At 40.6% G+C, this 23979-nt stretch overlaps 1 protein-coding gene across 6 annotated transcripts in view; it reads right to left on the bottom strand.

Moving 5' to 3' along the window:
- Positions 1–23979, bottom strand: part of LOC149234816 (uncharacterized) — a 249948-nt gene that overhangs the window by 37798 nt on the left and 188171 nt on the right. For all 6 annotated transcript variants that reach the window (XM_089371946.1, XM_089371948.1, XM_089371945.1 and 3 more), the window contains 3 exons: positions 15301–15454; positions 14787–15069; positions 14512–14566 (listed from right to left, as the gene is read on the bottom strand). In XM_089371946.1, coding sequence (XP_089228072.1) covers positions 14512–14566; positions 14787–15069; positions 15301–15454 — 492 coding nt within the window. The remainder of the gene's footprint in view (positions 1–14511; positions 14567–14786; positions 15070–15300; positions 15455–23979) is intronic.

Genomic DNA, 23979 nt, shown 5'->3' with positions numbered 1-23979 from the left:
CGTTGGGGTGAGTTGGACAGCAAACTTCCCAGGGTCGCGACTTGGTCATATTATCTCCGTTTGACATGCATGATAACCTGTTGGAAAGATCTCTCCGAGGACTACAACGGAAAAGATGATTTTAGACAGAAAATCGTTGGCCCAGAAAATCTGGAAGTTTAGGACCCGAAAAACTACTAAAAAGAGTAAACTGTGCTACAATTAAGGAAACTGAAAAACTGAAAGAAACAATGGTGGGGGTCCAAGTGGAATTGGCGGGTGGCCACCAATATCCACCTGGATCAAATAAAATAGAAACTTTGAAAATACTGGCACACACAAAAATATTACACCATTATTTTTGGACGAAAGTCCCTAGAAAAACCCAACTTGGGAAAACCGGTGCAACGACCGAGGGTTTTTATTATTAAGCAACAGCGAGAATTTCTGAACCAAGAGCCGAAGCATGTATTTAAAAGGGTTCCCCGTAGATGTTAGAGAGCAATGTTGTGTTAAACTTTTGCCACCATTTGTAATTTCTGAGTATTGCCATTTCTGGGCTGGATCAGGGATCCACAATGTGTATTTTCTCTTTTTGAAACTTAATACAAAGGAACACGCCACTTGTGAAGTTCTTTGTCTCGATATCGTTGTGATGCTCCATTTGAGCGCTTAAAGTTTCCTATTTCGTTACAGGGAAAATTCGTCGCCTACCTAGAACTTGTGCGACACCCGATGTTGATCATGGCGCTACTTGTACTTATCATTGGCTCTGTCCAATATATCATGGACCCGCTAGCAGATGTTTTGAATACGCTCAATGAAGTTGTTAGCCCTGTCAGCTTCAAATTGGGTGTGACCTGAATGTGCCTGAGTAGCTGCAAATGGTATGGCCACATCAATGGGACATAATGGCTGAAATCCTAGTCCTACCTGAAAAGGGTTGTGGCTCGCTGAGATACGGAGAGCTTTGTTGTAGCTGTGTTGTGTTGATTTGGGGGCATCGAATGTGCTCTAGCCATGAAAAATGGTGGAGAGGCTAAAGCACATGAGATCTCCAAGACCCAGAAAATGTTTGGGGAAATTATGCCCAGTGGAGGAGATATTAAAATAATTAATATTTTTAATGGGTTCCTAAGTCTAAACTTAGGAAAATAAAAATATCAATGGGTATTAATATAAAACTGGGTTAGAAGGTTCTAAATGACATGGATCAAGCCAAATCTAATCTTAGCCGTTGATTAGACATGTAATCTCGGTCGTTGAACACTCAACAGAAAAAGTATAAGAGGAGGCTTGAGGGTCAGTTGGAGATACACCAGAGTGATCAGTCATAAGATTTTCTAGAGCAGGGTTTTCTAAGAGAAATCAAATTGGTGATCAGAGTCGTAGCGAGGGACAGTGAGTACGAGGCAGAGAGGCAGAGATAGTTCCAGAAGACCAGCGTAGAAGCAGAGAGGCAGATGTAGAGCCAGAGGGAGCCACGCAGAGCCAGTAGTGACTGCGCAGAGGCTAGAAGGGCTTGTGTCATCCACACAGAGGTTGCCGAAATGACGCAGAGAGCCATAGAGGTTGCGCAGAGCCTCAAAGGGCTGACACGGAGGCCAGGAAGGCTAATGCGGTGCTTCAAATTATGCTGGAGAGAGTTTCGTGGGGCATATATTCAGAATATCTGCTTCCGAAAAGAGGTATTACTACCAATTTTTTTTTTATCTTTGTCGGGTGAGCTAGTTTGGCACCCAGTGTACTCAAGAAAAGCTGCTTAATAATAAAACCCTCAGAACTGCTACACTGGTTTTCCCAAGTTGGGTTTTTCCGGGGACAATTGTCCAAAGATAACGGTGTCACTTGTGTGTTTGTATATTTCTTTCAGCTGTTGATTTGTAGATGGTTGAGACTGTATTGTGTTTATTTCAGTGTTTATATGGTTAAATAACTTGTTAGTAATTAAACAAGTAGGCGAAATAAACTAGAAAATACAGATAAAATTTCTAATGGGTAATACTTGAAATTTCAACATGGTATTAGAGCGTTGCAGATCACAGGAGAGCTGAAGGCGCCAACTGAATTAGAGAATTTGCAGCAGAAACAACTGTCCCAAGTGACAGAAGTTGTTCCTAGGCAGAAAACAGCAGAGGACGGTTGACGCAGTGGGTATGTGTCATCAGTTCGAGCCAAAGAGAGGCCAATGCAGAGGCAAAAGAAGGCAGAATGGTCTCATGAAGAGCCACGCAAAGACTAGGAGGATTGACGCAGTTGGCCAAGGGAGAAAATCAACCTTCTCGGGATTGCGTCGAGCTTAGAGGCTCAATCCTTTAGTTGCTAGGGCATAGGAAGCTGTGGGCAGATTGCAGAGAGTGAAGCTGGTGGGGTGTTGTTGCTATTGAGGCAGAACAGTACCTAACGGGACGAAACCAAGGTAGAGGAAGTCGCTACTTAGGTGGATTTCTAGCCAAGAAATCCGGATCAATGTTGCAGGAGCATAGGAGATCGGAGAGGTGCGACTCGATAGTTGGCAGGTGGATTTCTAGGAGGGAAATCAAGACTTAGAGGGAGTCTAGCAGAGAACTTCCAGGAGGGAAGTAGAGACTCAGAGGGAGTCGAAGAGAGAACTTTAAGGAGGGAAGTAGAGACTCAAAGGAGTCGACAGGAAGAGCAGAGAGACGGCCATGAATGGCCTGAGGGATCAGGATAGGCTGGATGCGGCGTCCAACTTTGTCATTTGGAAGGCCAGGATCATGTCCGTTCTAGATAGACATCGCATCAAGGCCTTCGCCTTGAGAACTGTGGCTATCCCAGTCGACCCAGCTAATAACGAAAAGTATGAGGATGTGATGGCCAAGGCTAAATGCATAATCCTTGATGGGGTCAAGGATCACGTGGTCCAGCATATTGTCGAGAAGGAGATGGCAAAGGAAATGTGGGATACCTTGAAGACATTGTATCAAGGCACTTTCGTGCAGAGGAAGATGCTACTGGGGAATCAGCTGCGGTCGTACCAGATGCAGAAGGGGGAGCAGGTAGATCACTTCCTCAACAAGTTGCAGGAAACTCGGGACCAACTGACTTCCATAGGGGCCACGCCGGATCAGGAGTTGATGGTGAGGACCGCCCTAAACGCAGTCTCTGAGGAGTGGGAGACATTCGTCCAGAGCATTCTAGGCAGAGCGAATCTTCCAAATTGGAAAGAATTGTGGGTAGCTCTTCGCCAAGAAGAGATCAGATGGCTGACCAAGACGGGAAGTAGTAGCAAAGGAGCCCGGGTCAAGAAAGAGGAGGAAGAGGATGCAGCTCTGGCATCTGTGGGGGAGCAGGGGAAGAGGAAGAAAAAGGACCTCTCCAAGATAAAGAGCTTCAACTGTGGGGAACTAGGGCATTATGCGAACCAGTGCCCGAGGAAGAAGAATAAGGAATAGGCGTCTGACTCCAAGGTAGCGCCAGCGAAGGCGGAAAAGGAGGTAGAGAAGGATGATGATTGTGCCATGAGTGCTCATGTACCTCTAGAGAAGAGGTGGGGAGACATCTAGCTGTAGTTAGGAAGACTACAGGCGATGAGGGGCAGGATCCTTGAGGTACCCAAACTCTTGGATCATACCTGGCAACAGGAGCCCCGAAGTGACAATAGCGGGATGGTGGATGTTGGGAGAAGCGGATGTGGATGAAGCAATAGAGAGTGCTAGAGTGCTGTAGTCCCTAGCAGTGCAGAGAGGGTGCAGTAGTGCAAGAGGCACAAAGGAGGTTGCAGCAGTGCAAGATGGCACAAAGAAGTTTGCAGTGGTGTGAGAGGCACAGAGTTGTTGCAGCAGCGCAAAGGCAATAGAGGGAGCACAGGATAGCGGCAGAGAGAGCTTCAGCATCGGGAGGGTTTCTAGCCTGACAAGGATGCTAGTGGTTGGGTGGATCAGATACTTACTTCTTAGTAACTGAGTTGCAGTGCAGTAGCAGTAGTAGTAGCACAATGCAACATGATGAGAGAGAACTGCAGTGTAGATGCAGTGTTGGGAGAAAGGACCAGCAGCAGCACGGATGCAGAGGGAGATGTCGTACGGATGTAGCAATGGCAGTGGCAGAGCCATGGGCAGCAGTACAGGATGCAATAGTGGAGACGATGTTGGGTGGGGAGGCCTAGCATCAGCACAGGTACCGGTGTCGTATAATCAGGGTGATGCTCAGTGGAGTGTTACTAGGACATAGTCCTCGCTATGAGGGAGTGTGATTTGGGGTAGCATCGGATGTGCTCTAGCCATGAAAATTGGTGGAGAGGCTAAACCACATGAGATCTCCAAGACCTAGAAATGGTTTGGGGAAATTCTGCTTGGTGAAGGAGATATTAAAATAATTAATATTTTTAATGGGTTCTTAAGTCTAAATTTAGGAAAATAAAAATATTAATGGGTATTAATATAAAACTAGGTTAGAAGGTTCTAAATGACATGGATCAAGCCAAATCTAATCTTAGTCATTGATTAGAGATGTAATCTCGGTCGTTGAAGACTCATCAGAAAAAGTATAAGAGGAGGCTTGAGGGTCAGTTGGAGAGACACCAGAGTGATCAGTCATTCGATTTTCTAGAGCGGGGTTTTCTAAGAGAAATTGAATCAGTGATCAGAGTTGCAGCGAGGGGCAGTGAGTACGAGGCAGAGAGGTAGAGATAGTGCCGGAAGTCCAGTGCAGAAGCAGAGAGGCATACGAAGAGCCAGAGGGAGCCATGCAGAGCCAGCAGTGACTGTGCAGAGGCCAGAAGGGCCTGCGTCATCCATGCAGAGGCTGCAAGAGTGACACAGGGAACCAGAGAGGTTGCGCAGAGCCTCAAAGGGCTGACACAAAGGGTTTCAGGCTGACACAAAGGCTAGGAGGGATGACGCAGTGCTTTAGATTGTGCTGGAGAGAGTTTTGTGGGGCAGATTTTCAGAATATCTGCTTTCGAAGAGAGGTATTACAGTCGGATTTTTTTTATCTCTGTTGGGTGAGCCAGTTTGGCACCCAATGTACTCAAGAAAAGCTGCTTAATAATAAAACCCTTAGAACTGTTGCATCGGTTTTCCCAAGTTGGGTTTTACCGGGGACGATTGTCCAAAAATAACGGTGTCACTTGTGTGTTTGTCTATTTCTTTCAGTTGTTGATCTATAGATGGTTGAGACTGTATTGTGTTTATTTTAGTGTTTATATGGTTAAATAACTTGTCAGTAATTAAACAAGTAGGCAAAATAAATAAGAGAATACAGATATCATTTAACGGGTAATACTTATAAATTTCAACATGTTGGACATAGGGGAGGCTTTCATCCCATGTGCATGGATGTTTCGAGTTGTACATGCGCATAATGTGTACGATCATCCTGATGACGATTGTTGTTTGGCCATTGGATTGGGAGTGGAAATTCATGGACTTAGTAAGTTTGGTATCCAACATCGACTAGAGACTTAACCAAAATGTACTTAGGAATCTGTTGTCCCGATCTAAGACAATGGACTTTGGGATCCCAAAGTGCACCCACACTCGCTCAGAGAAGAGCTTAGCAGTGACCTCTGCTGAAATACTCTTCTTGTAGGCCGCCATAATGGCCATCTTAGAGAATCTGTCGACAACCACGAAAATGTTGTCATTGTCGTGCTTAGTAGAAGGAAGGTCCAACATGTAATCCATGGAGATGGATTCCCAAGGTCGACTAGGAGTAGGTAGAGTAGGATATAGGCCTTGCTTTTTGATGGTTGGTTTGGCAATGGCGTAGACAGTGCAGGATCTAATGTACTTCCCAACATCCTGACGAAGGTTTGGCCAATAAAAATACTTCTGCAATACTGCCATTGTTTTCTCCACTCCGAAATGTCCAGCGACCCGACTGTAGTGTGCCTCCCAAATCATCTTGACACATTTGCTTGAAGGAACACAGATGTGTCCTAGGTGGCATAACAGTGCATCTTGGAAGTGAAAATTTGGAACTTTCTTACCTTCCAGGAGTGTGAGGTGTGCTACTGAATTCTGGATCGCTCTTGTAAATATGTGGCCACCTCGAAGTCTTGTGCCCGCAGGAGTCAAGCATAGTGATCAACGCCTTGACTGGTAGTAGGTTGAGGCAGTCTGCAACATTATTGGTGCTGCCCTTCTTGTATTTAATGTTCAAATGGAACTGTTGCAGGTATGTGGACCATTTCTGATGGCGATATTCTGCAACTTCGCTTGTGTCTATATAAACTGCAGGGATCAGTGGTTTGTGTGGATGATCGTTTCATTCCCCATAATGTAATGCTTCCATTAACGACAAGACTGCACAATGAAATACATTTCTTTTTCATAGGTGGGATACTTTCGGCCTGTCTGAAAGTGTCTCGTTGTGGTAAGCCACTGCCAAGTAAGAACTACACCAATAGCATAGTCGGAGGCATCTGTCTCAATCTCACATGGTTGTTGCAGGTTTAGTAATGTGAGCATCGGTGCAGAGCAGAGGCGATGCTTCAACTCGACAAACGCCTTTTGTTGGGTTTCAAACCAAAACATGTGAGCACTAGTGCAGAGAAGTGGTGATGCTTCAACTCAGCAAACGCCTTTTGTTGGGTTTTAGATCAAAAGAACTTTGCTTTCGCTCTACCCTTGGTCACTTGACTCAAAGGCCAAGTGATATGAGAGAACCCCAACATGAACCTGCGGTAGAAATTGGCAAGACCCAGAAATCTGTGGAGCTCTGTTAGAGTGGTTGGGGCTGGCCAATCCCAAATGACTTGTATCTTGGTTGGGTCCACATGCACACCCTGCTCATCAATGATGTACCCCATATATTGAACCTGGGTCATGCCAAAAGTGTATTTCTTCACATTCGCACACAATTGGTGTTGTCGGAGGGTTTGGAGGACCTGTCGATTATGGTGGAGGTGCCCCTTCCAACTCTGGCTGAAGATCAAGATGCCATCTAGATTCTAAATACACCACCATGAATGCATTGGTGAAGGGTCGCAATATGTCGTCCATCAATCTCATGAAGGTTGCGGGGGCATTTTTCAACCCGAAAGGCATGACCAACCATTCGAAAAGGCCCTCCTTGGATTTGAAGGCAATCTTCCACACATCAAAGGGTTTGATAGGCATCTAGTGATAATCGAACTCCAAGTCAATCTTGCTGAAATATTTGACCCCCTTGACCTAGTCCAAAAGGTCATCAATTTGTGGGATTGGGTACCTATTCCAGACAATGATCTTGTTCAATGCCCGATAGTCAATACAGAGTCTCTGGGTCCTATCCTTCTTTTGCACCAATACAATCAGGCTCCCACAAGGTGATGAGCTTGGCCTGATGTGTGCTTTCTGCAACAGCTCCTGAATCTGCCTCTTGATCTCATCATTCTCCATAAAAGAGTGTCAATAGATCAATCCATTAGGTAGCGGCGTGCCCGAGGTCAGATCGATGGAGTGCTTAACCTGACAGTGCAGAGATACCCCTGTAGGTGAGGCAAAAATGTCCCTGTACTCCTCCTCGACCTTGTCCATCTGCAGTTGTTGTGCGAAGGAGCCCTGTCTGGAAGTCACGGCTGCAATAATTAAACAAATTATTTGTAGTTTCCTACAACAAATATTGAAACATATACACTGCAGCCTTCACAAATACAATATTGCGGAAGAAACAAAAACACTGGAAGAATAGATGCACACACACAATAAAACACCGGAAAATCGGTGCAACAGCTGAGATTTTTATTACTATGCAGCAGTAAATTTGAGTACAAATCTATGGAAGCTCAAATCTAGCTTTCCATACAAAGAAATTGACCGACAGAAGTCTAGTGAGAAAAATCTCACTTCCACCAGTGATCTAACACTGACCTTAGCTCAAGATGAGTTGTTCCTTGATGCCTTTGCGCTGCCTCTATGTCACCCAGCTCGAACCAGCATCGCTCTCACTCTGTTGATCAATTGTTGCTCTGGAAACTCGATCTTCCTGGCCTCCGGGCTCCCACTCCGGCTCCTACCACTGAATCTCGACTTCTCCTCAGCAAAATACGAATCTCCCTCTGAAGCTTTGTGCTGCCTCTTTGCACTGCGTCAGCCTCTCTATGGAGTACGTTGTCTCTCTGCTATGCACTCACCGAACTGGACAAGCTTCCTTTTGACCTTACTATCTCTGCCCCTCTCTCACTTCTTCGATCTCATTGAATCACCTCCGGCAACACATAGCTGCTACTCTGGAGTTTGATTTCCCAGCAATATCGAATTCCTGGTGGCTCCAAGTGTGTTCTCCAACCCACATCGAATTTCTTCTTATAAACTCTCATTGAGGCTTCAACGGCCAAGATTAAAACATAATCAATCGCTAAAATTAACTAGAACTCGATCCATGTCTTCTTCTAGAAGAATTCACCATGACTTAATTAATACCCTTTAATTATTTTAATTAAGTCGTCTCTAGGTGGAATTTCTAAAAGCAATTTCTAGGTTTTGGAGAATACGCCTCTCCACCAAATTTCGTGGCCAGAACACAACCAATGCTACAAAAATCAACAAGAGGTGGGAGAGAAAGGGAGAGATAGGACACAAGAGAGAGAATGATAGAGAGATGGAGTTGGAGGGGGGGGGAGACAGAAGGAAGAAGAAAGACATAGAGGGAGAAAGGTAGAGATAGAGGGAGTGACAAGAGAGCGATGGAGAGAGAGTGAGGATAGCGAGAGGGAAGAGAGAGAGGCAGAGAGGAAGAGGGAGGGAGAAAGATAGATAGATATGGAGAGAAAGTGTGTATGTTTGGGGGTTGAGATAGAGAGAGGTAATAAGAAAGAGACACAGATACAAATATAGATATTATATAACCAGCCTAGATCCATCTTAACCCGGATCTATCAAGCACCTACAAGGATCAAATCTCTCAAGGTGCAAACCTTTCCTCAAGTTTTGCACTCAAAAAAGAGGTTTGCACCTCGAGAGATTGGATCCCTCTCGACGCCTGATAAATCCAGGTTAAAATGGATCTAGGTTGGTTGGTAGATTAGTGAAGCTTCAAGGCTTTGAGATGCTTCCTCAACTAATGACAAGTCTGCAAAACCAGGTATTAGCTTGAAAACAGTGGATCAATGGCAAAATAATTATGGAAATCAACTCAAACCCTTGCCAAACTTACCATAATCCTGAAACCACAAAGATTAGTGTCAAAATCAAGTGTGAAACTTAGAAATATGCCAAGAAATCATTGCGGCTATGGGAGAGAAGGCCAAATAGGCCTGTGGCTAGGGTGAAAAGGCCACCTAGGCATGCAGCCTAGGGCTACAAACACACAGAAGCCTACAGCCAAGAGTTGCAAAGCCCTCCTAGGGTTGTGGCTCATAAGTAAAAAGCGCTAGAGGCTTGCAGCTGCCAAAAAAGGCCCACAGAGGGGCTACCACAAGGGAAGAAATCCACTTAAGGGTTGCGGCTCACAAGAGAGAGGCCTCAAAGGCCTGTCGCAAGGGAAGAAAGAGTCGCAAAAGGGAAAAGGCCCTAAAACGGATGCGGCCAACTAAGGCCTTACAAGGCTTGCGGCTAGCCCTCAAGGGCTACGACACCCCTACAACAAGTGAAATAACCCCAAAAATGATGAAGCCTTCCTCCAAGAGTTGTGGCCCTCCTTTCTGAGGTAGACGTTGAGAAAATGTGACTTGAAAGGGCTAGATCTTACCCTTTAGGGCCTAGATCAGCCCACTTCTCTTGAACTATTTGGCCAAAAAGGTTGGACAACCCCTCCAAATGGGCTGAAAGCCTCTCAAACCATAGCTGTCTAGACTAGGTGAGGCTAATGGCTTCTTAAAATCGAAACCTCTTCAAACCCTTGAGCCAATGTATCTGCAAAATGAGAAATAGAGAGCCAAGAACCCAATATATACAAAAAAACCCAAAAAAAAACCCAAAACCCCAATAGCTATACAAAATAGAAAGATGGGTTAGTTTAAAATACAGGGATAGTGGAAAATTAATTTTACAAAATAAACTTTGCTCTCATTAGCATGATAAAAACTTATGGCACAAGTGAATACATTTGAAGATAAAGAGAAAATAAATTTTAAATTTTTTCGAAGCCCTCCTGCATAGGATTTTCATTAAATCAAGGCTTGGAGCCAAACAAGGGTGTGATCCCTTCAAAATCCGTGAACTTAGACGCCAAGGGCTGGAGCAACCTATAACTCAATGCACTTCAAATGATAGATTATTAAACAAAAGGGGTTTGATTCACACAATAGATCTATAAATCTAGAGATACCTACCAAACTTCGCTAGATCTAGAGTGCTTACTCTCGCCCAACACCTAAAGCAAGATACCTGTGCTAATAGATGTTCCTACTACTGGCAATTGAAATAATAATGAACGTTATAATAGTTCAAAGCATATCAATAAATCATCCAACACATACCACAGATCAGCAAATGAGAGACACCTTGAATTGAACCCCAAAGACTTTTTATTAAGTGTAAAGAAATTCCAGCAGAGCCTTGCTCAGTACATCAGATAATCGTTACATCATCCAAAGATGAAATGAGGAGCTTGATAGCTTCCTTATATAGAAAATGAGAAACCACTCCAAGTGGAAATAACGACTAGTTGGGTTGATCCTTGTCAAAATAATCTCATCCATTGATCTTCTTTTGAATTAACTCAATCTCCTCTGTCGATTATTTAATTTTGAGGAAAATTTCGAATTTCTCTTAAAATCCTCTTTTTCCTGATCCAAAAAATAATATTTTGGACTTTTATCCTCAAAAAATTCACTTTGACTTAACCACCAAGGTCCAAGGGGTCAATTTCTCTAAAAAAAATCCATTTTTTCCTTGGTGGAGGACCTCCAAAATTTAATTCTTTTTTGACCCACGATTTTTTTATTATTTTTCCACTTAAAAAACATTTTATTTCTCTCAAATTAATTTTTGACTCAAATTTAATTAATTTTTTAACTGATTTTTTTTTTTGCTAGAAAAATTAATTAAAAAACTCAAGAGGGGATTAATTATTTTTCCACCCTCAAATACTTTAGCCATGGTGTCTAATTATGAGTAACCATGCACTAAAATATTTTTACAGGTTATTACAATTTAATTCAACCTTTAGAACTTTTCCTTAGGAAAAAATTACCCAAGTGAGAAGAGGGTTTTGAGATATTTCTCTGCAAAGATATGGCGCCCCTTTCCTCCGAATCAAACACAGTTCTGCCGCAAGTGAAATATACGAAGTTGTTCATCAATGAAGAATCTGTAGATTCAGTTTCAGGAAAAACTTTTGAGACAATCGATCCTCGAACAGAGGAAACGATAACGCGCGTATCAGAGGCTCAGAAAGAAGATGCGGTTTTGGCTGTAAAAGCAGCTCGTGCTGCCTTCGATCACGGGCCATGGCCTCGCTTGTCTGGTTATAGATCGAAAACCTGCTCCGCAAACTTCTCAGATCTGGTGATTCGGCGCACAGACGTTTCTCCCGCAACTCAAGAAAATGAGAACGATGCCAAGAATCCCTTCCGCCCCTTTTCTCCTGCGACAAACAAGGCTGATTCTAATTTCCAGAGCAGCGGCCCCAAGGATTCAGCCATGGATCTCTGTCTCCTCCTCATCCCATTTCCGCGACTGGATTGATCCAGATCTCATCTCTGCCGTTAGCAAGCAGCGAATTTGTTCCACGTTCTCGCCAGATATGATTGCAGAGGTTCCTCTCCTGAACTAGCAAGATCTGTCTGAAGAATCACAGGCATTTCAGATCCAAGTCAAACTCTTGGGCAAGACGAGGATGCAATGGGTTCGCGCAATAGATCTAATGCAGGACCTTTTGCAAAATCTCGAACGCCGGTTGGGGATCCCCTCCTCTTACCTCAGATTGTTATATAAGGGTAAGCAACTTATGAATCCCCTTCCTCTCTCCTTTTACAACATTCATAAGGACGCTTCTATTGGGGCTTCCTTCTGTTTAAGAGGAGGTTCCTTTGGGTAGACCTCCTCTGCCCCTGCTTTCTCTTACAAAGATGCAGCTCGCAAAGACGTTGCCCAACCTCAGTTCTCTTCGAAGGCAGCGCAGCCAAATGGCACTCCAAAGTCGTTTCTGATAGACAAACCAGAGGAAATTCCCTCCATAAATTTCTCTCATCCTGAGATTGAAAATCGCTACCAAATTCTTGCAAAATCAGCACTCATATGCAGATTTAATGGGTTGTGGCCTCGCACAGCAGATCTTTACCAATGGATCCATTCCTCTTGGACTAAAAAATGCAAAATCTTCTTATGTTCAAAAGGATTCTTCTTGGTGGTTTTTGACTTAAATGAAGACTACCAGAAGGCCTTAACGGGAGGCCCTTGGTTCTGGGGTTCGGTTGGGCTTTTTCTCACCCCTTGGTTTCCAGACTTCAACCCTTCTACAGTTTTCATCTCCAAGCTTCCCATTTGGGTCAGGCTCCCGAATCTTCCGGCTCATTTATGGCATTACTCTGTCTTCTTCGCCATTGGAAATACTTTAGGACGCTTCCTGGCTACAGATACCTCAAGAAAGCTAAATGGTCTCTACACCTACGGCAGACTCTGTGCATAAATAGATATCAGCAAAGGACTGCTGGATTAGATTAATCTCAAGTTTAAAGATTTCCACTGGACTCAGCCTTTGGATTACGAGAACACAGCTTTCCGCTGCCGCCATTGTCATCAAACCGGGCACCTCCAGAGTACATGTTCCCAGTTCATCGATAAAAAGAAGAATCTGAATCGCAAGCCCAAATCTAAGCATTGGAATCCTTTCGAACCTCCCCGTCCTTTGGACGATTAAGATTTCTCTAGCTCGGATGAGGAGGAATCCGAAGCAGATGTGCAGAATAATGAGGAAACTGAAGTTGATATGCAGAATGATGAGATTCCAATGGAGGCTCCCTCGGTCAGTCCGACAGTTCCCTCTGACCCTCAGATCTCTTAGAAACGTTCTCATTTATCTTTGTCCTCAGACTCTGATAAGGATATTCCGCCGCCAGTGCAGAATAGTCTACAACTTGTTATGGCTCAGCCAAACTCCTCTGGGTGGGTCAAAGTGAGCAAGAAAAAAGGCAAAAAAATGCCGTGTGGCAGGAACTAACTCCTCGGGGTAGCTTTCTCTGCTTAGTTCTATCTTTTTGTATTCCAGTGTTTTCTATGGCCCTTTCCTTGACTGTCTCTATGGAGCGAGGTTGATAGCCTATCACCTCCGGCTCCATTGCTTCTCTGCTTTGCTTGCATGCAAGCTTGATTGTACTATACTTTTCTTTTCTTAATAGATTTAGTCTTTATAAAAAAAAATTAAACAAATTCAACCTTTAGAAGGGGGAATACACATTTGATATAGACCCTCACGACACTACCCAATTTTGCGACAAGACACATGGTCTAGTATGAAAAATACATAGACTCAATAAATACTAGGACTTACCTAAGACATTGTCAATGAATTCCACCCTAGCTTTGAGGTACATTTGGGAGAAAAACTCTGTCGATTATGCGTGTTTACAAACACACATAATTCGGGGAGGTTAGAAAACTCCCTAAGATAAAATCCTTTGACAAAAATCATAGGCTTACCTTGGTGTTGTTACACGGTTTAATAATCATACTAGAATCATTTACAATACAAAAGCAGAATTTGGGTTTACAAAAATAAAAATGATGTTGAATGATGACAATGATCTTTGGAAAAATTTGCCCACTGCCTTGTACCCTTCTTGGACTGTTGACACGTGTGGTCAACACAACCTAAAGATGGGATGTGGATATAGAGGATAAATGGAAAGTGTTAAGTATGGATTAACATGGACATGCTACATCAATCAATGCCTCCTATTTGTGGCCCTCATAAACACTAGAAAGAAAAGCCTCAAGGAAGGTCACATTGGACTAGGGTTAATGGATAACCACCAAGGTGAAGCATGGGAACAACAATACCACCAAAAGCGGTCTCCCATCCAATTCAACCTGTGATCCATAATAGAAAACCCCTAAACATTAAATGAAAGCAATTGATTACCAAAATAGTTAATGTACATTATAAGAGATGACCCACCTTCATCTGATGAGTAAGTTAGATGAAATAAAGTATTAATTGGAGCATGGATGGAAAGCCTTTGAGGCTAGCTATCTGTGGATCATCATGGGGCTGCTAGCTGGCAAGTTGAACAAATGGGAGAAATTTTTTCTCCTAGGGATTACCCACTTGGGTGGGTAAGAACTTCATAACCCTTCGATTGGCAATGGTCTTGGCAACCCACCATCCATTTATCTTCTAGAGTCTACAGTTTATCATACATTTTCCTAGGGAAACACCCCTTGTGCTTGAGGAGAGTAAGCCCTAAGTGATAGAGGATGTTTTAGTGGTGACAATTTGACAACCCCTCTTAGTTTCTTTAAAGTCTCACTTGTGTCGGGGCTGGGCTATGGAGGTAACACTGCTTTCAAAGACCCTTAAATAATTTAGTTAAATGGCTTGATGAAGGAAAAGATGATACGTGGATTCTTATATATAGGTTTGTTGCTTTCAAAGGTCTTTAAATACTTCAGTAAAATGGCTTGGTGAAGGAAAAGATGAGACCTTGGATGGGCCTTGATGACGATCTGGATGCCATTTTAAAGCACACATGCGAAACCTGCAAGATAAAAGTTAAGAATCAAGATCACATTTATTCTTTAGCAGGAACAGTAAGCATGAAAACAAAGATCATTTGTTAGGATAAGCAACTCATACCCTCAAGTAAAAGAAACTAAAACATGCTAAGAATTCAAGCAATCAATACAAAACAGAACCCAATCACCTGTTACATTTTACAAAATAAGAAAAAAGAGACTTTAAATTAACAGAAAACTTACGCATTCTTAACATCATCTAATTTCAATGGACCTACAGCAGCCAAACCAAGTATTGTCCTGTCAGAAGCTGATCCTATAGTAGCAGCCTTATATTCTGTATCATAACTATCCTCATTCATCGTCCTTGAGTTTCTTTTTTCTTTGTTACTGAACTGCCATGACGGATTCCTCCATTGCACATCACCCTGGTCACTAAATGACCAGAAGCAATATCTATCTCTCCCAAATGAAGTTTCAAACATTACTTCATCATCAGCATCATCGGGATTGCTGCAAATGCCTCCTTTTTGTGCATAAAATATCATTGATCACACATGGAAGGCAAATTCAGCGGAAGCAAACATATAAAAGAGATGTATTACGACATAGAAAAAAATAATCTGTTATTTTCAGATGAATCAAGCAGTTTTTCCAAGCTAGGAAGTTATAATTAAAACATGGCAATTCAAAGATTGCTTCATTCATACAAAGAAAATTTAAAAAAAATAAAGACTATTAAAATGTCGTAGCTCACGTTTATTCTTCCTATAAGATTTTGCCCAATCTGGAACTTGTGACCTGTGACTGGTACCACTTTTTCGCCTGCCCCTTCGATTGGAAAAGCCTTGTTTATCTGACAAAAACTGCCAATTTTGCTTTCTACCTAAACTCCAACTTTCACTTTCCCCCTGAAACATTTAACAGATAGACATCAAGTCCAACTTGTCTAGTGAATCTTATGATGAGAAGATGGAAAGCAGAGAAGTAACAAAAAGAGCAAATATGAGAACCTACAAATTTGCATTTGAGTATAGATAAAACTGAAGATACAAATGCATGCATACAAATCCTAAGCTTAGGACAATAAGGTCCAAGGTAAATAATGTCTCAAAATGATGATTTTGTTGTAATGTAACCTTAATTTACCATAGAAGGCATAAAATAAAAATATTTAGTGTTTTACTTATTTTAAGGAAGTGGCACAAGAGATAAGACTACTGCCTTTCTCAATCAAGGACTAATGGAGTCTCGGAGTAAAAATCTATGGAAAAATAAAGATGGAAGCGAATTGAAAGAAAATGGTGAAGACAAAATTGTGTTCCTCACACCTTTACCCTAGCATCCTATTCACAACATATATGTCAACAATTCCAGGAAGCAGAGTGCCTATCAAGACGATAAATTTTTTCAAATCATTATCATCATTCAGCTTTCAATTTCATCATTGTAATCCCAATTTCTGCTAAATTATTGTAAATGATTCTAGTATGACTATTAAGCCATGTAACAACACCTAGGTAAGCCTATGACTTTTGTCAAAGGGTTTCACTCTAGGGAATTTTTTAACCTCCCCAAATTATGTGTTTGTAAACACGGATAATTGGTAGAGTTAAACTCCCAGATATACCCCAAAGCTAGGGTGGAATTCATTGACAATGTCTTAGGTGAGTCCTAGTGTTTATCAACTCTGTGTTTTTCATACTAGATCATGTGTCTTGTCACAGAATTGGGTAATGTCTTGAGGGTCTATGTCAAATGTGTATTTCCCCTTCTAAGGGTTGAATTAAATTATAATATCTTATGAAAAAATATTTTAGTACATGGTTACTCATAATTAGACACCATGGCTAAAGTATTTGAGGGTGGAAAAAATAATTAATCCCCTCTTGAGTCTTTTAATTAATTTTTCTAGCAAAAATAAAAAGAAAATAATTAGCCAAAAAATTAATTAATTTTGAGTCAAAAAATAATTTGAGAAAATTAAATTCTCTCCAAGTGGAAAATCATCAAAAAATTCATGAGTCAAAAAAGAATTAAATTTTGAAGATCTTCCACCAAGGGAAAAATGGATTTTTTAAGAGAAATTGACGCCTTGGACCTTGGTGATTAAGTCAAAGTGAATTTTTTGAGGATATTCGTCCTGTTGTCGCACAGATTGACACGACAACACTCAGACCGGGGGCTGTCACTCTGATCCCCGATCTCTCCGTTTAAGCCTGACTCCCGCGGCTAAAGGGGGTAGACCCTATGAGGTGACGAAGACCAACTGTCGACTAGTTGGTTTGGGACACACGAAGCACTAAAATGATTTTATTAATTTAGCGGACCAGTGCCTTATGAGATTGATATTTAAACGATTACTTGCTAGATGATGTAGAAATATAAACCATTAACAGCAATCATTTGTCATCAAATAACTAGAACAGTGCAAGATATCTGTTAAAACCACAAACTTCTTATGATGGCCAAAGCTCAAAAAACGATATCCAGCAATTGAGGAAATTTCGATCAAAGCTTTAACAACGCAATTATCATATGCAGCTAATCTTTAAGATGATCATTCATGTGCAAACTTGTCCAAAATGATAAACATTTATTCCACATCAGTAATTTTAAATGATAATTTCCCGAGAATGACTGGATCTGGCAAAAATAATTATTTTTTTTTTAAAGTAAATTTAGAAAAAATCTAAACTATACCAAAACCTAAAAAATAAATGAGATTTAAACTATATATATAAAAAAATATTATTTCTAAATTAAAATCTAAATTAAAACGTATTCTAAAATCAAAACTAAAAACTAAACTAAATCAAAAATTTCAATCCTAAATGAAAACCTTTTCTCTTTTTTTTTTTATAAAAAAAAAATAAAAAATAAAAAATAAAACTTAAACTGAATTAAAATCTAGAACCTTTTGTTTTTTTTTTTATGATTTTTAAAACAAAACTAAAAAAAAAAAAAAACTAAACAAAACTTGAAATTAAAATTAATCTAATCTTAAAACTAAACTAAGCCTAAAATCGAGATTTTAATCTAAAGACAAAAAGAAGAAAAGCTAAACGATGAATATCATGACGTGCTTGCCCTGTAAAAAAATTTAGCATGAGTATCAAATGAATATAGGACGATTGATAGGCCTGCGAAAAATGAATCGGTTTTACCTGAGCAATGTTGGATGAAATGATTTCAACTGAGCTCCGATGAAAAACCTCACCGGCATTACACCGATCCGACAGCTGAAGGGAGAAAATCGTTATCTGAGAGTTTCTGGCTGGAAACGAGTCGTTTGAAGCCGGGCTTCTTTCCTGGAGCGGAATATTTCACCTGATGACTACACGCAGGAATGCACAGTCGTTATCACACTGGATGCTGCGGCGGCGTTGATCATGATAGCAACAACTTGTTCCACTAGAGAATGCAGGGCTTTCCACTGTCTTCGTTCTAACCAAAGATCTATACGATCAGAGTGAACGATAACCCTTTACTGAATAAAGCACTTGGGCCAAGGCATGAAAGGACAGTCTTTAACACTGAATCATATCCAGGGGACGCAGATGGGCTTCACCGCAAATCCACCCTCCACAGAAATTAATTTGCTGTTATGCTGATCGGAAAAGGCTACGCATAAACCGTGAGCAAGGAGAATTCAAATTCGGGAGCTTTTTCTTTTTGGCGAAGATATTCTTTAAGCATCCAAGAAGAACCCACGTAAAAGCAAAAGCATCGATGAACAGAAAAGCATGCTACAGCCAATTTGGAAATCGCCTCACGTAGAAGAAAACTGATGATTTCACCGTATGCACGACTATGCCAACGCGTGGACAAGATAATTTTGCCGAGATCTGTGTCCTTTCAATATTGTGCAAGTTCTGATGACGATTTGCAACGCTCAGATATATGAACGAAACTGCCAGAAAACCCCAACATGCATTTTGAGGTTTTAGATCAAGTCTGCATGAGACGTGGCATGGTAGATGGGATAGCACAGATCCAAGGCCAGGCTCTCAGAAGAAACTGAAAGCTCCTGATGAAAACTTGAAAGTTTCTAGATCAGATGTACCTGTAATCTGCAGGAGAAAAGAAAAGAAAAAACGCAACATATTACATGCATAAAACAAAATTTGGAACCCTATATCAGCTGAGTAATTTACAAATTTTGGCCCCTAAAATGCCAGATTTAGCAATAATCACAGTAATATTTTCAGAATATTAGAAAATTTAAATTTGCTGTGAAAAGGCTTAGAAAAATCTCTCATGCAAACCAGAAAAGTAAATTTAAATGATTAACCCAGGGTAAAAATTAGCTGGGCTCTACAAGGAAGAGCCTGTGGGAGTTGGCTGGTTCAGCCTAGAACTTCCCCAAACGCCCACCAATCTTCTTCAGTAAGGGTTTTCTGCACAGCTTAAATCAACCATCAGTAAAGAGAGCAAAAATGATGCTAGATCTCAAAAAGCAATGGAGATACCTGCCATTACTTCAGAAACCCTAACACCACTCAAACCCTAGCAAGTGAACAAGATACCTGTGCTCACAATACTCTAAAATAAGCTATTATTAATGGCTGAAAAATAAAATATGCAGAAAATAAAACATCTCACAGCACTTCCAGAGAGTAACACCAGCCAGATTTGAACCCCAAAGTCTTCTTTTATTAACCAGAAACAGATTACACAAGAGCTTCTTCAGCACAAGACTCACAGATCCAATGATATGAAATGACCCCCTAAGACACTATTTAAAGGAAAAAATCCCAGCGGCTAGTTCGAGTGATCCATGTCGAAATGATCTCAACCGTCGATGAGGATAAAGACATCTCTTAATCTCATCCGTCGAAATTATTAATTAATTAAAAAAATGAAATTTTGCATGTATTTAATCAAAATATTATTATTTTATTATTTTTTAGGGTTTTTGCTTTATTTTATAATTTTTTATTATTTATTATTTATTATTTTATTTTTTTTTATTTTTTTTATTTTTCAGTTATTTATTTATTTATTTTTTAATTTTTTAATTCATTTTAAAATGGATCCTCGAACTTAGCCTTTGGAAAAATCTCCTAGGACCTAGGACTTAGGACTCATGAGGGGATTTAAAACATTTTCCAACCCTCAAGACACTTTACATCATGACTTTTACAATTTACATCTTAAGGGGGAAAACCCCTTTATCATAGACCCTCATAAACCACTCAGTTCTGCGACACAACTATAATCTAGCATATTAACACACTAGGATTCTCCTAAAATTCTAATGACAAAATCCATCCCGGCTTTGGGGTCAGGCTGAAGGAAAACTCTGCCGATCATGGATCGGTGAGACGAAAAACCTTCCGAGACATAGATTATCACTTAGAAAATTAGGTCCACCTAGGAAATTTACAGACATGACTCACATCTGCTAAGATTATTTACAAATTTATACATGTAGACTGGGTTTACAATTAAAATGATCAAGCTGCTGATGACTGCAGGATGGCACGGACACGTCGATCAAGTGCTACCCCTTTTTGCAAAGAAAAGGGGGTGTACTGCATGGGTAGTTGACCGGTAGTGGTCAACATCTGGCTCTACTTGGGGACACGTTGCTGCACTGTAGGAATGTGAGAATCCAGAATCTGCATCCACGCAACACACAATAAAATATAAGTAGCGTCCATCCCAAAAAATCATCATATACATTAAGCACAGGAAAGATAAAAGCTCTTCATTTATTAACTTTTTAGTAACATGAAAAGTAAATCTAATCCTAAGACAAAAATGAAATACTGAAAACACAAAGAGTAGGGATAGAAATACAATACAAAGGATGCCCCATGGCATCAGATATCATCTTTGAAGAACAGCTTGAGCATTTGGCCATTCGCTGGTAGATCAAGTGGTTCGCCATCCAATCTGCTCAAGTGGAATGAGTTTGGTCCAGCTATATCTCGAATAATGTAAGGTCCCAGCCACAAACTGTCAAACTTCTTATGTTTTCCTGGTTTCTCATTCTTGCGATCCCAAAGTAATACCATATCTCCAACCTGCAAAGATCTAGATCGAGAACATTTATCAAAGCTTTTCTTAATATTAGATTGATTTTTACATATAGCGTCAAAAGCTGTCCTACGAGCTTCATCTAACTCGACAATCTGATCTATTCTATTCTGAACAACATCTTTATTAGTAGAAAAATTCTGGAGAAGCTGATAAGCTGGCAACTTCAGGTGCACAGGTAAAGTAACATCCAAGCCATAAACTAACTCAAAGGGAGATTTACCAGTAGCCTTCTTCTTAGTGATTCTATCTGCCCATAAAGCATATTTGATTTTGTTGTCCCATGATTTCTTGTTATCTCCTACTATCTTCTTGATAATGGTTATGAGATTTTTGTTACTTGATTCAGCCAAACCATTACCTTGAGGATAGTAATTTGAGGAATGAGATAAGACAATGCCATACTTGAAACAAAAAGATGAAAACTCTAAGGAACTAAAAGCCTTGGCATTGTCGGTAGTGATCTTAGCAGGGACACCAAATCTAGTAATGATGTTATTTTCAATGAAATCCATAATAACCTTTTCAGTGGCATTCTTAGCAGGAATGGCTTCAACCCATTTAGTAAAATAATCCGTAGCAGTCAAAATCCATGAGTAGCCATTGCTAGAATTTTCATGGAACTTCCCTATGAAGTCCAGACCCCAATGCTGAAAAGGTGCCTCTACAATGACAGGTTGTAGAGGAAGGGCAGCAAGCTTCTGTTTCCCAGTGAATAGTTGACAGGCTTGACACGCTCTAACAAACTTGTGCACATCAGAAAAAATCGAAGGCCAATAATAGCCAACTCTCAGGATTTTGTGGGCGGTAGTTCTAGCAGCATAATGACCACCACAAAATCCTGAATGAAACTCAGAAATTAATTTCTTGGACTCAACGTCATCAACACACCTAAGCACTAACCCTTCAAGATTTCTCCATCCAAGGCCATCCTTCATAAGGCAATACTTAGTGGCTTTTAGTCTAAGAGCCCTTCTCTTATGAGCAACTAAATGGTTAGGACATGCTAGATTCATCAAGTAGTAAACTATGTCCTTATACCACTCATGCTCCGCTAATCTTTGCAACTCTGGCGAAGATAGATCGCTAAGACATAACAAACCAAGAGTCTTTTCATTACTTTCAGTTAACATCTGAGCTAAGCCTTGGCCTTTGATCAACTTGGGGGGTCTGATTTCCAAATCATACTCCTGTATTTTAGTAACCCACCTAGCACGAGTCCCTAAGCAATCGGTTTGAGTTAATATGTCCTTAACAGCAGAATGTGGGATGAAAGCAATGATCTTAGAATAACCCACATAAGTTTTAAAATGCTTAAGAGACTTAACCAGGGCATAGGCCTGCTTTTCCATGGTATTGTACTTCAATTCGGAATTTTGAAGTGCTCTATTCATGAAAGCAATAGGCTGCTCGTGACCATCTTTATTCTTTTGAAGTAAGACACCGGCAATGGTATCTTCGGAAGCGAAAGAAAAAATCATGAAATCCTTGGAATAATCAGGACTCACCAAGACAGGAGCTTTTGCGATAGCAGATTTGATTTCTTGGAAATCCTTTTTGCCGTCTTCTTGCCAAACAAACTTTGCATCTTTTTTCAAAAGACTTTGAATAGGCTTGGCTATTTTTGCGTAATTTGGAATAAATCTTCTAATAAAATTTATCTTTCCAAGGAAACACTGAAGGGATTTAAGATTATGTGGGAGAGGAATCTTTTGGATTGCTTCGATTCTTTCAGGATCAATCTTGATTCCTTCCTTCGAAATAATATGGCCCAATAATTTCCCTTCCGTTACCCCAAAAACAGACTTAGCCGGGTTCAAAGAAATCCCATATTCTCTACATCTATCGAAGACTTGCCTAAGATGATCTATATGATTGATACCATCTTTGGAGAAAACAGTAAGATCATCTTGGTAAATTTCAATAATTTTCCCGATTAACCCTTTGAAGGCATAATCCATAGCCCTTTGGAATGTAGCCCCAGCGTTTGTTAATCCAAATGGCATTTTGATGTATTCAAAAGTACCCCATGGTGTCGTGAATGTGGTTTTGTGACGATCTTCCCTTTTAACCCATACCTGATTGTACCCAGAAAAACCGTCTAGCAGTGACATCATTCCCGACCCAGTTACTCTTTGCAACAAAGTTTCCATGTTTGGCAAAGGGTAATTATCCTTTTTGCATGCTAGATTAAGGTTTCTAAAATCGACACAAAGTCTTATTGTACCGTTCTTTTTCCTAACAATCACCAAATTCGAACACCATGTCGAATGCCTAGTTTGAGCGATGATCCCTGCTGCAAGCATTTTTGCAAGTTCTTTCTGGACCAAGGGGGCTAACTTAGGATTAATTTGCCTAAGTTTCTGACGAAAGGGCTTAGCATTTTCATCTTTTAGGGGAATAGTATGTTCCATAACATCCTCCCTATAGCCCTTTAATTCATCATAAGAAAAAGCTAAAACATCTCGATATTCGCGAAGTAAATCAGTTAACTTTTTCCTTTCTTCCAAACTAGTACCTCTACCAATTTTAACCATTTTCGGGTTTTCAGAAGTACCAATGTTAATTTCGAGGTACTCGCTTGGGTCCATCTTGTTTTCTTCTTTCAGCTTCGTAGCATCATGCCGATCAAAATGTTGCTCAAGAGCAACCACATTCCTAGGAGTAGGATTTATGATATGCTCATGATTTAAAACTCCCTCCTCCTCAGAAACTATCCGGAAATCCTCAAACTCATCTAAACTATTAAGGAAACGAATGACTTGTTTTTCGTCATTAAAAACTTGCCAATGCTCTGAGTTGTCTGGAACAGATGGTCTGAATATTACTTCCATTTTAATCTTATCGTTAATTAGTTCATCCGACAACTGGAAAGTAGTAGCAGCTACGGCAAGTTCATCTGCCAAACTATTTTGCTCTCTTGGAATTGCTTCGAGGTCAAGGGCATCAAAATGCTCCATAGTATCCCACACAGCATTTCTATAGTTTCTTAATCTTTGATTTCTGCATGTGAATTTATTCTTAAGCTGCATGATAACCAAATCAGAATCCCCTTTAATGCTAAGCAATCTAACCTTCAAGGACTTGGCCAACTCAAGACCCAACAATATAGCCTCATATTCAGCGACATTGTTGGTTGCCTCAAATTCTAATCGATAGGCAAACTTGAAAATGTGACCAAGGGGAGACTTAAGCACTATTCCCGCACCTTTACCAGCACTAGATGATGCACCATCAAAGTACATATACCAAACTTTATCCTTGAGACCCTTAATCTTATCATCGGGAGGAATTATAAAATTAGAAATGATGGCGTAGTTTCCAATGTCAGATTGCTCTTTAATTATTTCTTTATGAGGTCTCCTAGGATCTTCAACATGAAACTTTCTTT

The sequence above is a fragment of the Pinus tabuliformis genome, chromosome 8 (genome assembly GCF_031772625.1).
Source record: "Pinus tabuliformis cultivar Carrire ecotype Pingquan chromosome 8, CPIR1, whole genome shotgun sequence".
NCBI lineage: Eukaryota > Viridiplantae > Streptophyta > Pinopsida > Pinales > Pinaceae > Pinus > Pinus tabuliformis.
This window is presented reverse-complemented; position numbering and strand designations above follow the sequence as displayed.